Source organism: Astatotilapia calliptera, chromosome 18 (assembly GCF_964374335.1).
Source record: "Astatotilapia calliptera chromosome 18, fAstCal68.1, whole genome shotgun sequence".
Lineage (NCBI taxonomy): Eukaryota > Metazoa > Chordata > Actinopteri > Cichliformes > Cichlidae > Astatotilapia > Astatotilapia calliptera.
Genome location: NC_137439.1, coordinates 10,037,595 through 10,052,938, shown reverse-complemented (window position 1 = coordinate 10,052,938; position 15,344 = coordinate 10,037,595). Strand labels below are relative to the sequence as shown.

The 15,344-nt window shown below is 38.1% G+C and overlaps 1 protein-coding gene across 1 annotated transcript; it reads left to right on the top strand.

Moving 5' to 3' along the window:
- The first annotated feature begins 989 nt into the window (after positions 1 to 989).
- On the top strand, positions 990 to 14,784 carry ncstn (nicastrin). Its single transcript, XM_026150178.2, has 17 exons — positions 990 to 1,143; positions 3,865 to 3,966; positions 4,423 to 4,546; positions 5,279 to 5,400; positions 6,000 to 6,145; positions 7,835 to 7,979; positions 8,149 to 8,261; positions 8,730 to 8,882; positions 9,000 to 9,104; positions 9,962 to 10,039; positions 10,318 to 10,487; positions 10,592 to 10,694; positions 11,078 to 11,179; positions 11,477 to 11,564; positions 12,024 to 12,187; positions 12,334 to 12,546; positions 13,571 to 14,784. Exons 1-17 carry the CDS (start codon positions 1,041 to 1,043, stop codon positions 13,691 to 13,693), a joined length of 2,154 nt encoding a protein of 717 aa, XP_026005963.2. The 5' UTR covers positions 990 to 1,040; the 3' UTR covers positions 13,694 to 14,784.
- The last annotated feature ends 560 nt before the right edge of the window (positions 14,785 to 15,344 follow it).

Genomic DNA, 15,344 nt, shown 5'->3' with positions numbered 1-15,344 from the left:
GTGCACCTCAAGGATGAGTCATGAGGAATGAAAATGGAAAAGCCTACACAGTGAACTGGCTCCTTAGTTGGCATTACAAGTTGAAAATAAGGGGGTGACATTCACAGTCAAGTTTGTTATATGGTTACCTGTTACACCTGACCCGATTCTTGTTAAATACTGAAAATGTGGTTCCTTTTATAATGTGCAAAGTTCTCATTTTGACAGTCTGCCCTCTACCTGTAAAAGGAAGCACTGTCATTATTACCCAGAACACATTCTGGCAGATGTTAAAAAAAAAAAAAAAAAAAAAAGCGGGGGGAAATATATAATCTCTCTCTTTCATTGAAAGGAAAAGAAGCTCATCCCACAGGATTTTGAACACTTTAATAAAACTAACTAAAATAAAGGCGTTGTTTATTGGTTAAAAGCTTCAGTGGCTTACATTACATTAAATTCATTCAACTACTGATTTATTTTAAATGGATTTCCCCCTTACAAGATGTTTTTGATAACTGTACATTTAGCATCACAAGTCAAGTCAGTTTCTGCTCTGCAGGACTGTATCACTCCCAATGTGTCTGAAAACTGAATTACTCTCTTCTGTCATGTCCAAAACACCAATATAGTTAACAAAATTAAACAATGACATGTTGGTTAAGTCATATCAAATAAAGATAATACTCTAAATACATACATACATACAAAAATTAACTGAAACAATTTTTTGTACTTAAATAACTAAAATTAATATCAAAATATTATGGAAATTCATAGCTTTTAGTCTATGCTAGTATTTCAAACTTGTCAACAAATCAAGCATGAAGCGTTCCACTTTCTATTAAAAAAATGTGTGATCTAATCTAATATCTGATCTTTTAAAACTTTGCCCGTCACAAATTTTATAAAAAGTTTCAAAACAATAAAAACAAACTAACTGAAACATAGCTGAATCAAAATCTACCATTTAAAGAATATATATAATACATAACTTCAGTCCATCTGAGTCCGCCCCTTTTTCTGTAAACCGGACCCAAACAGCAAAACCCGGATGTTTCCCCATGTCAACACTTCCTGTTGTGTTTTCAGCTTTTCAAACCAGGAAGATGGATTTGCTGTCGAATAAATGGATCATTAACTTGATATTTTGTTTGTTTTTCATAGGTGAGTTGTATTCCCCTGTTGCCAAACTTGTGTCTTCGTCTAACTGCTGAAGAACGAAATGTGTTTCGCTTTCGGGCGGTTAGCTTCGAGGACTTCTTTGTGTCCGGTGCTAGCTGAATGCTAGGCTAAATTAGCGTTAGCAGGAGGTTTTCTGTCTGCCTTTAAAATCTATGTCCCGGTTTTAAAATGGGTTTTTCAACTGAGTTCGGTGCTTCGACTGTTCTCTACGCATTTTAAACAAGTGGATGTGCAAAAGAAACACAGCATCTATTGTGTTAATTAAGCCTTTGTGGTGATTTTGTAGTGACAGATTGGGTCAGCCCTCTTCTTAACTCAGCATCAGCGTGACCGCTCGTGATTTCACCGCTGCGGCCGCCCCCGGAGGGATTAAAGGCTGGACCGCTACACCAGATTATATACATTATATACATATTTCTTGTAGTTTACGTGACTCTCTAATGAAATTAAACAGAAGACAAGCCACTTTCAAACATTTAGAATATCCTGGTAAATCGGCACATAGGTGAGCAAACATAGCATCATTTGAGATGAAAAAAAATCTGTTTCTCATTTCCCCTTTCTGTTGCTGTGGGGAGATTAGTTACAAAAAAAACCCCGAACAATTGTGCTTTCTTTTCATTCTAAACGTGACCTTTACTTTAGTGTTGAGTGATTTTTAGTATTTTGATAAAAAGAAATGTCAGACATATTATTATAATAAAGACAACTAACACTAACATTTAAATTACTTAAAAAAATGTTTTTAAACAATAAAAGCTTAAAAACAACTGAGCCTACCCAGTATGGAAAGTGGGAAACGAAACAGAATTGAAATATTTAGAAAATAAGGAACTGTAATAACTCTTGAACTTACTATAGTTTAAGTTTGATAAAAGTGTTGTGTAAAAAGAAAAAACTTGAGCATGCTTTCAGAAATAGTTTGTTGAGTAGTTAAGATGAAGTCAGAATATATATCTGTGGTGCCCATTACCCTTTTTTAAAACCTTAGCTGGTGTTCGCAAACGTCTTTGGATTTAGTCTCAATAACAACTTTGTCCTCACGCTTTTATAGATCATCTGGTTGATGTGTTCCTATTTTTTGTTAGGCAGCAAATTCTTTGGTATGCAGGAACCCTATTTATGTAAAATAATTAATAATAACAATGCTATGAATTATACCGCTTCTTGAAGTGCAAAAACGTACATTTGAAAATGCTGTCCTGGACCATGTTAAAAAGATGAAACCATGAGGTCAGGTTAAAGCGAGGACACTGATCCTTCTCATGTAAAGTTTTTGAACCCAGATACCAAGAATATTTTATGTCTTTATGACTCAAGCATATCAAGATTTAGAAACACATTAAGTATTTTACAACTTCACTGCAAATTTTAAAGCCGACAACCTCCCCGTTGTCTGAATGGGATCCGTTGGCCTGTTTTTAGACTGTTGCTGTATGTTTCTGTTGTTGACTTTCAGCAGTATTAATTCATGAGCGATTAGATGCTGTTATAGTGTAACATTTGAAGGATGACAGTTTGAAACCCCGAAGTATTGTATTGTACACAATACTTAAGCACAGTTTCGTACCATATATTACCTGGGGAATAAAAGCAGCATTGTATTGCTTACATGTCATAAAGAACCTAGTTCTATTATTATCCAAATAAAAGACGTTAAATAAGCGACCTGTGACGCAGGATTTATTTGAAAATTATTTCTACAAAGCATGTTAAAGGAAAAGCTCCTCTAATTTCAATGTGGGTAAACAGGCATCTTAACTCTCAAGGAGGAATCTTTGGATGTATAATAGGAGTAACCCTTGTTTCTCTTTTGTAAACTGAGGGGTGAGCAAAGAAGCAAAATAATAGTGATCGCTGTCTGTACAGCTCAGTAGGCCTATACTTGTAAAAAACCTGCAACCAGATCTTTATTCATATATACTGAGGTGTCAAAACGTGTGAATAAGGGTATTTCCAAAACTGCGGCTTGGTTCTTTCTTTGGTTTTCAGTTCACACCTTGTTTTTGAGCTCATGTTTCAGTGTATGCTTCTGCTTCTGCTATTTTTCTTTTTTTTCTTTTTTCTTTTTTTTAAAGAAAGAGAGAGAATGAACTAACAACACATTTATATATATATATATATATATATATATATATATATATATACAAACTTTATCATCAAAAGATGAACTCCGTTATTGTGCTCCAGTTCACTTGTTTCCCGAACAACCTTTAAACATTACAGTGGGTGTTAGCATCTTCACGTGTACTATGGAAACTGGTGCAACATTTATGCCGTGCTGACTAGGCCTCGGAAAGGACCTCTTTGTGTTGTCTAATAGTCAAAACACAGCTAGTTGTAAGTGCAGGTTATAAAAATGAGAATGAGTGTTGCTGTCATGCTTGGGGAACCTGCCTACTTATAACATTATCACAGGGACCAGGCTCGCGATGGAAACTATAAGAAATGAGAAAATGGAAAATTGGCCTGTTGTGCGCAGACCTCTGTATGGATATTTTTAATGCACTGGGAGCTCAGAGTTCATGGTTTCTTCATGCAGAATGAAGCTTGGAGTAGATTAGGATCTAGCATGTTTCAAAGTGTTTAGAAAGTTTGATTTAAATTATTTCTAAGAAAACAAATCAGGAGACAATAGTATAAGTGGAATAGTAAAGATGAAATTTGTGTGTATGTTCAAATATTTGTTTTTTCTTCTTGCAGGTGTCAGCTGTAATTCAGTGGAAAACAAGATTTATGTGCATCTTAATTACACTATACCGTGTGTGCGACTTCTAAACGCAACACATCAAATAGGCTGTCAGTGTGAGTACATCAGCTTCTATTATATTATATTTTGATATTATTATCCAAGTTGAACCTATTACATAAAAGTATTTGTTGTAGTTTGGAGTATCTTAGATACACAGTGAGCAATAATAAAATGCTTAGTGAGCATTAATCTGCAAACACCTTCCTGTGTTTACTGTGTTTTTGCTTCAGTTGTTCAAATTCACAAACACACATCTGTGTAGCTGTGACAGAAGAGTTCTCACAGATGAAAGCCCACAGTAAAACAAATATTTCCTGTGATAACTACCTGAATATCAAAAAACTGAATATCCATAGAAGTGTGTGCTGGTGTCACACTACAAAAGCCTCACCAGTTTTGCAGTTTTGCTTCTGTTTAATGAAAGTAATGGAGAATGATTGAAAAGCTTTTAAGGATATTTATGTCTTGGACAGCTGTAACACAGATATATTCCTTGTTTCGGATTTCAGCGTCTTTATCAGGTGATGTTGGTGTGCTCCATGTGCTCGAATCAGAAGCAAACCTGGACTGGGTCCTGAAAACTGGTCCCAACCCTCCTTATATGGTGATTCTGGATTCTACGCTCTTTACGAGGTGCGCTCAACATGTCTCACCCTGTAGTGGAAGCCCCCACAGTAGTTTTTAGTGAACATAAACCTCATTTACTCACACTTTAAATCTGTTACTGATTTACTCCATATTTGGTTTTATTTTGAACAATCAATCGACATCAAAACAGAATTGCAGTTTGAAACTATCCAATTAACAAATGTAAAAGCTGCAGTTAGTCCACACTTTGTATACTGTCTATGATCCTGCTAGCCAATCAGACGTGATGCAAGACAGCTACATATACACCCAGCAATAACACGCATGTGGAGTAGTTTTAAATTAATAGGTTAGAAGTAGCTCATATTTCTATCTTTTGATGTCGGCCCATGTGGTAATGCTACATGTCATGTTATAAATTATTGCACTTTGAGTATCAAACTGGAGTTGACTTTAAGAAATTAAAGTAAGACATTTTTCTCTTTCAGACCTATTTTAGATATTTTTTTATACTTAACAAAAAACAAAAACTTTGGTAATAAAAATAAATCAGTGAAGTAATGGGACTGTGGCTCTGTTATGGAGGCCAATCTGCTATAAGTTGTCATTTACTTACATGCATAATAAAATAGATGTGTGTTTAATAGGAGCTGCTAAACTTAAAGAAAGAAACTTGAACCATATTTCAAAAGAATTAACGCACCTATGATCTCTGTGTTTTGTTTTTTTTTAACCTGCATCATCTCCTGTACTGTGTGCCGGCTGTCTGCTCATCAGATCTATCATGATGAAACTTAAGACTGGCTCCAGTAGGGTTGCTGGAGTTGTTGTTGTGGCGCCAAGCTCAAATCCAGCTGAGGGTTTCTCTCCACACACCACCTGCCCCAACGAGAACTCAGGTGGGTGGGGGTTACATGTTAAGGCTTGCTCCACAGTTTTACACAAGCTACAGAAATAAATTATAGTTTGATGATCCTCAGAGAGCATAGCTCATAAAACCACAAGTTGTAACTGGGTCATATTTCATGTTCTGCGCTTGACTTCTAAAACATTGCAGTGTCTGCAAAATGTCTTGTTTACACTCAACAGAGATTTAATTAGAATGGCTTTTATTGTCACTGTACACATGTACAGTAAGATACAAAGCATCTCCTACTCAGTGCAGACATGTGGGAAAAGAAAGGGGGGTGAAGTCCACAGTTCTGCGGCATTATATCAGGAGAAAAAAGGGAATTCACATCCTTTACTGAAGTAAAACATGTAATTTCACAGTTAGAAGATGCTTTGCTAACGCCATATACTATTAAATAGTCCTGGATTCAAACTTTAAGTCTAGTCGGGGTAACATGTAGCACACAGTCAAAATACTCCGGGTCATTTTAGGGAAGTTGGATGCTTGGTAGATGAGGAACAATCCAACTGTATCTTTGGATCAGGGGTCTCTTTAATGTTACTGATGGTAATTTTTGTTTTTCCCCTCTCTGTGCGTCCCCTATAGGCGTGTATTCAGAGAGCTATGACCCAGCCTTAGCCCACTGTAACGTGACCGTGTGGAACCCTCTGGGAAATGGCTTGTCCTACGAGGAGTATGACTTCCCGATGTTCTCCCTGAAAGACGACAACGACACTCAGGCCATAAAACAGGTTATTTGTTTTCCACTTGATGTTGGAGAGTACAAGATTGTGCAGTCACATGATAAGCTACTCACACACTACGAGTCCAAATCTGAACTTGCCTCACCGGTCGTTGAGGTTAGATTAGAAATAATGCTCTAAAGCTGTTTCAGCAGCAAACAAGGTCATCTTCATGTAGATCACATAGTATTGCATTAGTTTAAAACAGAATGGCACACTATTCAAAGAGAAGTTATGTTTCTTCCCTTATAAAATAGACATGTATCGAATTCAGATTACATTCATAGTATGGAGTCTAAGCTGCTTGGTTTGACCTGAACTACAACTTTTTGTTATAATTTCAGTTTACAGGCAACTTTAAGGATTTAAAGTTGCCTGTAAATAGCCACAGTGCTAAGTAAAAGACCAACGAAATGCCGCAATTTCACCTACCAAAATATTCTGAATGTTGTGTACCAAACAAATTCATACTATTTGTAAGGTATTTCCATTACAAAAGGCAGTAGATGCACAACATACAGTACAGCGGTCTGCTTTAATTAGCAAATGTGAAGGCTAGCAGCATTTAGCTACAGCTTTCTGTGTTTATATATACATTATTCAAAGCAGCCATGCTCCTGATTTTAACCCTTACAACTATCCAAATGCACAGATTAAGCTTGTGTTTCTTTTGTGTTATATTTTGAGGTTGGACATTTTAACGTGGGAATCGGTTTTTTGCTTTTAAAGCCAGCCTTAGAAGATTAGAAGATTTGCAGTTTTTGACATTTTCATGTTGATGGGTTTAAACTAGGGATGTGTGCCACTAGTCCAATCATCGACACTGTTGTCACTAGTTAGTGCTAGATGTACTAGGCATTTAATCTAATTATTTTACATTTATTTGATGCCGAATGCTGGCACACTGTTGTATCCCAAATATCATGCAGCTGTCTGCCACCAGATGGAGCATGGTTTTTGAGAAATGCCATAAATCTGTTAATCAGGCCTGATATTTTTGTTAACAACTAGTTAGTTCTTTTAAAGGCAAAAGAGTGAGATTGTGAATACAAATAGTGGAAGATTGGACGGGCTCTCTCTTAGTGATAGGGTGAGGAGTTCAGTTATATGTGAGAGGCTCAGAGCAGAGCCGCTGCTCCTCCACATTGAAAGGAGCCAGTTGAGGTGGTCGCCTCCTGGGTAAGGTGTTCCAGCCGTGTGTGTCCTACCAGGAGGAGGCCCCAGGGCAGACCCAGGACACGCTGGAGAGATTGCGTCTCTCAGCTGGCCTGGGAATGCCTCGATGTGATAGCGAGGTCTAGGCTTCCCCAGAACCTGACTTCAGATAAGTGGAAGAAAATAGCTGGATGATTTATTGTTTTATTATTTCAGATTTTTACATTCATTGAAGTGGTTGGTCTGAATTTGCAGCACACTTTTGAGTTACAATTTCGTAGTTTTTCAGATGTTGATTTGTCATAGTCATTCATTAATGAAGACTAATTAACGGTTTCAGATGCCTTTTGATTTGGGAGTTTCTGACATCCTTGATTAAACACTCCTCAAATTTAACGTGATATTGTCAATATTATTGACTAGTCGGTTAGTCTAATTTTTTGTCCTCATGCAGTCGACTAAGAAATTTGTCCCCAGGAACATTCTTAGTTCAAATCTGTGTATACAGGCGTTTTTCATCTGTGTGCTTTTCTCCATTCACAGTGCTACTACAATCATAACCATGTTGTGAATGGCAGTAGTCCGCAGTACCCACTGTGCGCGATGCAGCTCTACTCACACATGTCTGCCGTCACCGACACGGCCACCTGCATGAGGAGAAATGGCATCAACTTCAGCTTAAACCCAGGTATTTTTCAAGTGTAATTATCTAAACATTACTTAACGTTTTTACAATATGTGGGAAATATTTTCAGAAACATGCTGCAAAAATATTTAAATAAGAGAGTTTTTATCATTGTTATTTTATTATAGTGCTAATCACTGTTTGTTTGGGCCTTGTTCTTTTCACCCTGAAGAAATCGTATGTGACCCACTTGGAGACTTTAATGTTTTGGCCTCGACCAGGCCTCTGAACTACACAGATAAGGGCCACAAGATGGGGGAGAGCGTGGTCATCGCAGCAGCGAGGGTGAGTTCAAGCAAAAGTGGTTTCAAAAGAAAACCACAGTACCACGTGTTACATATTAACATGCTGAGAATGATGTGAGAATTCAGTATTACCCTCAAATAGACTTTATTTGGGTCGACGGCTGAGGTCAAAATTTTATTCATCTTGCTTTTATTTTGAAAGTCGGTCATTGCTAACCCCCTCTACCTGGATTTTCCTGTTTGGCTGAGTGGTGGTTCTGACCTCTAAGTGCAGTTCTTGTATCCATGACATAAAATGAAGATGAATAGTGGCCAACATATCAAAGTGACTGCTCACTTTTGAGTAAAGGATGTACTATAGATGGTAGAAGTGGCTGATCTGCAGTATACAGTGGTAGAGCTTTTGTTTACATTTTGATTAATAAAAATGTTCATAGCTAGTTAAATTGAACAACTTGTGTAGATAAATTCTCTGCTTAATCCCTGTTCGCTCCTGTCCTGTCTGCAGCTGGACAGCCGGTCTTTTTTCTTTGACATTGCTCCAGGCGCCGAGAGTGCAGCCTCGGGGTTTGTCACCTTGCTGGCGGCAGCACACGCTCTGCGCAACGCCACCCAGGAGGCCCAACCCAACCGCACCATCCTCTACGCATTCTTCCAGGGGGTCAGTTCTTTGTTTTTTTTTCTTTTTTTCTGTAGTCAGCACAGTGCTCAACTAACATTTGAGAACTGTTTTCGTTTTGACTGTCCTGCCATTCATCCATTTGTCTGTTGACCACAGGAAACCTTTGACTACATCGGCAGCTCGAGGTTGGTGTACGACATGGAGAATAAACAGTTTCCTTTGGACCTGGACAATGTTCACTCGGTGGTGGAGATTGGACAGGTGTGTATTATATTACTGATAGCTTTACACGTAACTGTCATGTGGCACAAACTCCTGAAGTTTAAGGAAAATTTTGTTTGAATTTGGGTATATTTTTTTTCATACCTGCATTTGTTTATATTTTCAATACTTTTAGATTAAAGGCAAGTTTATTTATATAGCACAATTTAACAACACGGTGATTCAAAGTGCTTTACAGAGACATTAAAGAACAAAAACAAATAAAAAGCATGATTTAAAATCGATTAAAAAAACAGTGGATAAAATCAGAACAGTAGATAAAATCAGTAGTTAAAATGTAAGTTTTGAAATTTAAGCTTAACAGTGCGGATTTGGTGTTTTATTCAAATGCAGCTGAGAATAGGATAGTCTTCAACCTGGATTTAAATAAACTGAGCGTTTCTGGGAGTTTGTTCCAGATATATGGAGCATAAAAGCTGAATGCAGCTTCTCCGTGTCTGGTTCTGACTCTGGGAACTGATAAAAAACCGGATCCAGATGACCTGAGGGATCTGGAAGGTTCATACTGGGTCAGGAGGTCACTGATGTATTTTGGTCCTAAACCATTCAGAGCTTTATAGACCAGCATCAGAACTTTAAAGTCTATCCTCTGATGGACAGGCAGCCAGTGTAAAGACCTCAGAGCTGGACTTAAAGAATAATTCAACTAGAATACCTCTTTACTTGACAATTGAATGGCTTTAAAAAATTCTAATTAAAACTTTTAATGTTTTTTTTTTTTACCATGTGCAGATTTCTTTTGTGTTACTTATTAATAATTATTTAATATTAGTTGTGGGTTATTTTAATGAAAATGTGCAAGTACAATATGATTATGTCGGACTTTCCTGTCCTAGGTGGGACTCCATGGAGAATCAAAGCTCTGGGTTCACACTGATCCCGTGTCTCGGAGGAACAGCAGTGTGAATGAAGAGGTTGGTCTCTCTCCGTACCTATATCCCTCTCACCTCCTAAACACTCATGTCTCTGAGCCTTCATTTCTTACATTCCTCTATGCTTTAGTTTTATGTATTTATATACTTGTTATTCTCGCCCCACAGCAGCTGGGACGGGCTCCTGTGTCCATGTAACTTGTGCGGGAAAACATCATAACTTTCAGATAAACGGAAAAAAACTGAAACCAGAGCTCACAGTGTGTGTTTTACTGTGTGGCTAACATTTGTTCTTACTTCCCTTCACTGATCTGTTTCAGGTGGAAAAGCTCATCAGAAACTTGAACTCGTCTGCCTTAAATCTCAACTTCTCATTGCAAGAGCCCAGTTTCTCTCAGCCGCTGCCTCCGTCATCCTTGCAGCGTTTCCTGCGAGCACGGCCAATCCCTGGTGTTGTCATCCAGAATCATAACTCTGCTTTCACCAACAAGTACTTTGCATTTTCTTCAGTATAAATAATAATCAATCCAGAGCTAGGGATTGTTTTTGGTTTTTTTTGTTTTTTTAAAAATCCATTTCCTGTTCTGTGCACAGGTACTATGAAAGTATGTATGATAATGCGGAGTACCTGAACATGTCTTACCCACCAAACCTGACTCCAGAGGAGCAGCTGGAATACGTAACAGATGCTGCAAAGGTATAGCTGTTGTTAAAACCGTTTAAAAGTGTGTTAACCTACATTTAAAGTGATTTTTATTTATATTTTTTAAATGCATTAAAAGTATTAAGAGCAACATGAGCCCTGGTTACTGATCTTTTCTTCTTATTTTTAGCTTGAAAGAGTTTAAATATATATATTTTTAATTTTAAGATCAGCTTGTTTGAATTATCTTTTCACATTAACAGTTTTCCAAAATATAGCAAGTCTATTTTTATTTAAGCTGCAGAAAGTCACGTTATCGTCTAAACTTTGTTTATCATCTAAACATTGTTGCTCTGTTGTGTTGATTTACTGTGGAGAGCTTCATACAAAGTCTTTTGAGCTCTGAAAAACATTCTTTGTTTCCCTGCATCATCAAGGCTCTGACTGAAGCGGCGACCATTGTGGCTCGAGCTCTGTACACACAGGCAGGAGGATCGGACCCCATCCAGCTGCAAAACATTAACGTGGATAGTCAGATGGTAAGTTTATTTATTTTAATGAATGCTATTTTGTTTACAAGCTCATTTTTCTTATTCCAATTATCTTTAACTCGTCTAAGAAATCTTCAAAAATAAGGAAATTTAAAAACTTTAGTGGCTTCTTCAGTCACTTCATTCATTCATTTTGAACTTGAAATTTATTTCTTTTAAACTGTTCAGCAAAAGTTCAATAATAATCAATTGTAGATTCTTTATAAGTGCTTTTTATTTTCTCCTTGATGCTGCTGTTACCTTGTGGGACTGAACAGAAGTGAATCTGTCCTACTTCCCTCACAGGTGACCCAAATGCTGTACGGTTTCCTTGTTAAGTCAAATAACTCCTGGTTCCAGCAAATGGTACCTTCGGACTTCGCGATTCATCTGCGTAAGTTGATCCTGTTTTGTACTAGACTGTTAAAAATGTTGTAGGAGTAAAAAGTCTTGTTATGTGTCTTCAATATGTTTCATCTTTATTTATAAAGCACTTTAAAACAACCACAGCAAAGTGCTGCATGTTGGAACTAAAAAATAAAATTACATAAGATATAAATAAAATCCAAATAAAAGAAAAAAGTTAAATAATGAATTAATTAGTTAATAACAAATTTAATTAAAAGGAAAAACGAAGTCCTTCTGAGGCCAAAAGCCAAAGAATAAAAATGGGTTTTAAGCCGTGTTCTAAAACCCATTTCTATGGGTTTTGTTGATAAATGTTGCTTCTTAACACCTATTTAGATGCTGTTTACAATATTGTCCTATTGTTGTTTTGAAGTATGAAGCCTTAAATGAAGCTTATCTTTTTATCAAAACTTTATTTCCTCACAAAATACTTTCTTTCTCTCAGGTGAAAGACCCACAAACTTCTACGTGGGGGTGACACAACAGCACAGTGAACCGACTCTTCTGGTCCAATACCTGCTGGCCAACCTGACCGGCACCACCGTCAACATCACCCAGGACAACTGCCAGAACCAGAGAGAGGGCGAGGATGACAAAGAGAGCAAACATGTAAGATTTACAACAGTGTGTATTTTCTTGAAAGTCAACTTGGGTGTAAGTTGCCCTCTGGTAATTTAAGTAAGAACTTTAAAACCTTTGGAACATCATTTATCTAATTCCTCCCTTTAACACATTGTTCTCAACCTGTCCCTCAGATATACAGCTACATGTGGGTTCAAGGTGCAGCACCTCCCAACAGTACGGAACGAGTGGCATTCTGCGTTCGCTCCACAGTTCGTCTCTCCAAAGCGCTGTCCCCGGCCTTCGACCTGGAGGAGTACACCTCCAAAGATTACTCAACGTGGACGGAGTCCAGGTGGAAGAGCATTAAAGGGCGCATATTCCTGGTGGCCAGTCATGAACTGGAGGTAAACTTTTCCTCAAAGACACCACAGATGTGACTGATGCACACACACAGCAGAGAAGTTGTTCTACAACTAAAAAGTTTGATATGTGAATGCAATAACTCGAGACAAGGCAACATAGGATTTTGAAGTTGATACCATTGATAGTTGCTTCTACTAGCAGGCTGAGGGGTAGCACTGTTGGCATCCAGTACTTTTTTGTAAGCAGTGATCTCATTGTTAGTGGAGGGCAGGGATTGTTTTAAGGCACGCGAGTGCTTGTGGGAAAGTCTCATGTTGAAAAAATGGCTTCCAAACAGCAACAAGAGACCAAATTTGCATGGTAATTGTAACAGTGTCCATGATTGGTTGTTATTTTCTCTCTGATCTAGATTTTCTCACAGTAGTGTTTGTGATTTTAGCGGCCGATCCGGCCTAAACCAACAACTCCGGTTTCCAGAACTACAGCAACAAAAGAGCCTAACAACAAAAACAAAACTGGTTAAATCCTGGCAGTGACTGATTGCGTGCGTTGAACAAATTTCAGGTCTCTGCATGTTCATCAACACATTGTGCTAAAACAAATCGAAACTCTTTTATTTCAGTGTTGATACAATCCGATTTTGTTAATGTGGTAACTGCATCTCACTGCTTAAACTGGCGCCTTTGGGTTCACCGTTTGTATCACTGCAGCTTTAAAGTCACATGATAATGTGACTGAGTTATTTTTAATATAACAGCTCATCACATGAGTGCAAAGCCACAGGCAGCTGGAACTCGACTTCCCTCATTCTACAGTTTTACCCCTGTGATAGCTGGAATAATCGCTTCCACAGTAAAGCATTTAGAGGCTTTTTGGTTGAGAGCTACAATCGGAACTACTTGATGTTTAAATGTGACTATAAATAAAGGTGATGTTATCTTGCTGCTGTGTACACCCTGGGGGGTAACAGAAGTTGATACAGTAACTTTGTGGTATGTTTAGAAGTTAAAACTGCGTTTGAAAACCTTCTTGTTGTATCTGTAACGATTGCCCTTTCTCCTCCAGATGTTGACGCTCGGAGTCGGTGTCGCCGTGCTGATAGCATCCTTAATGTTGACGTACATCATCAGCTCAAAGGCCGACATACTCTTCAGCTCAGGGAGGGAGCCCACCGCTGCCACCTACTGATTCACTCAGAAGCGTCTCAGACCCACGACCACTACTTCTACTACTATTGCTACTACTACTACTTTTATCCCAACCAGACATGGACAGTTTTCTTTAAAACACACCACGAGTAGGTACACAGACAGGTTAGTATCAGCTGCATCGAGGTTGGGGGGGGGGTCGGGGGGTTCCTTTTAGACGACAACTCCGTGTTTATGGACTCACTCATGTGAGGCGTGACATGAGGACTGGACCGGACTGGATTTGCCTGGATGGATCTGGACTCATCAGGGTCATAAAACACACTGGTCAGGCACCAGCAGGCCCTGCCAGTGGAAACGATGTTTATATTTTTTGTTTTAGGTTTTTTTTGTTTTGTTTTGTTGGTTTTTTTTCCCTTTTATCCTAAAAGAATGTTTTGTTTACTGTGTCATGGGATAGGCACTAAACATTGAGCATTACTTTGAGCTGTGTGTATGATTTTGAAAATGTGAATGCAGCCGTGTGTGTGTGAACAATTATAAGTGTGCGCACGTCTGTGTGTGTGTGTGTGTGAACTTTGTATGAGGATTGCGATGGTATGTGCAATACTGTAGCTGTCTTCTCTGTCAGTGTAGTTAACTTATCAATCAGTTTTAATGATAAGAAACCACTTTGTGAGTCAATGAGCAAGTAGTAATATTACAAATTTAACATTTTGCAAAATCTGGAAATGTGCAGTGAAAGATTTTGATAATAAATCAGTATCATTCAGTCCAAGTACACATGATGAAACTGTACTTGTAGACCCACTGCAGTTTCACATATTGTGATATTTGAATGGGAATTTTCCAAGAGTCTGGCATGGCTGAAAAAAACACTTTATTTCTCATCAGTCAGCGGCCATAATGTATTAAAAAAGCAGTCAGAAAGATCAGTTTTAGCAGTGAAAAACAACATGCTGGTACTCTGCCTTTGCACTCTTTGGTTTTTTGGTTTTTTTCCCAATGAAGTTTATTTTCTGAAAATTGTATGACACACGAGATTAGTGATGGGTGTTTGTTTTAATAGATGGAATTAAAAGACCGATTGTGATGCCTTGATGAAGAAATAAACATTGCTTCTTTTCCAAACTTGTATTTCACAGTCCTTTGACTTTGGCACAGAAAAGCAGGAAAATGTTGAAAAAGGGATCACAAGGATGGAAATTACTTTGTTCATTTATTTATTTATTTTTTATTAAACACACACAGGAGATGCTAATTTCCACTACTGCAAGACAAATGTACATTTAGAAAGTACATGGAAAGGCACTGGCTTCTAAATTGCCACATTAACAAAGCATCTAAATCACTGAGAGGAAGACCCACTAGACTAGAGCAAGTGCAGCTGACAGCTTCAAGCCTTCATCAGATGCAGGATCCATAAATTAGGCCTCGGTGCAGCTCCTCAGTTCATCAAGCAGTTTTAACTCCCTGCCCCTCCTTTCTTTAAGACCGCTTTTTATTCTGTTTGGTACCCCCCCAACACAGGTGTCACAATGTTACCCACTGCCACTATTGATGCCTGTGAAGCCTCTGGCTGTTTTGAAGTGGATGTGATGAGCAAGGAGTGAATCTATGAAGCAGAATTGATTGACATTTATCCTGGATAATCCTTTTTTTTTTCTGACTCCAGCAGACTTCACGTTCTT

What these genes read in the sequence shown, in the direction of transcription:
- ncstn (XM_026150178.2), top strand. Translation starts at nt 1,041, where the DNA reads ATGTCAACACTTCCTGTTGTGTTTTCAGCTTTTCAAACCAGGAAGATG. An exon ending in TGGTCATCGCAGCAGCGAGG is followed by an intron (nt 8,262 to 8,729) that starts GTGAGTTCAAGC and finishes TCCTGTCTGCAG; the next exon opens with CTGGACAGCCGGTCTTTTTT. An exon ending in CGGTGGTGGAGATTGGACAG is followed by an intron (nt 9,105 to 9,961) that starts GTGTGTATTATA and finishes TTCCTGTCCTAG; the next exon opens with GTGGGACTCCATGGAGAATC.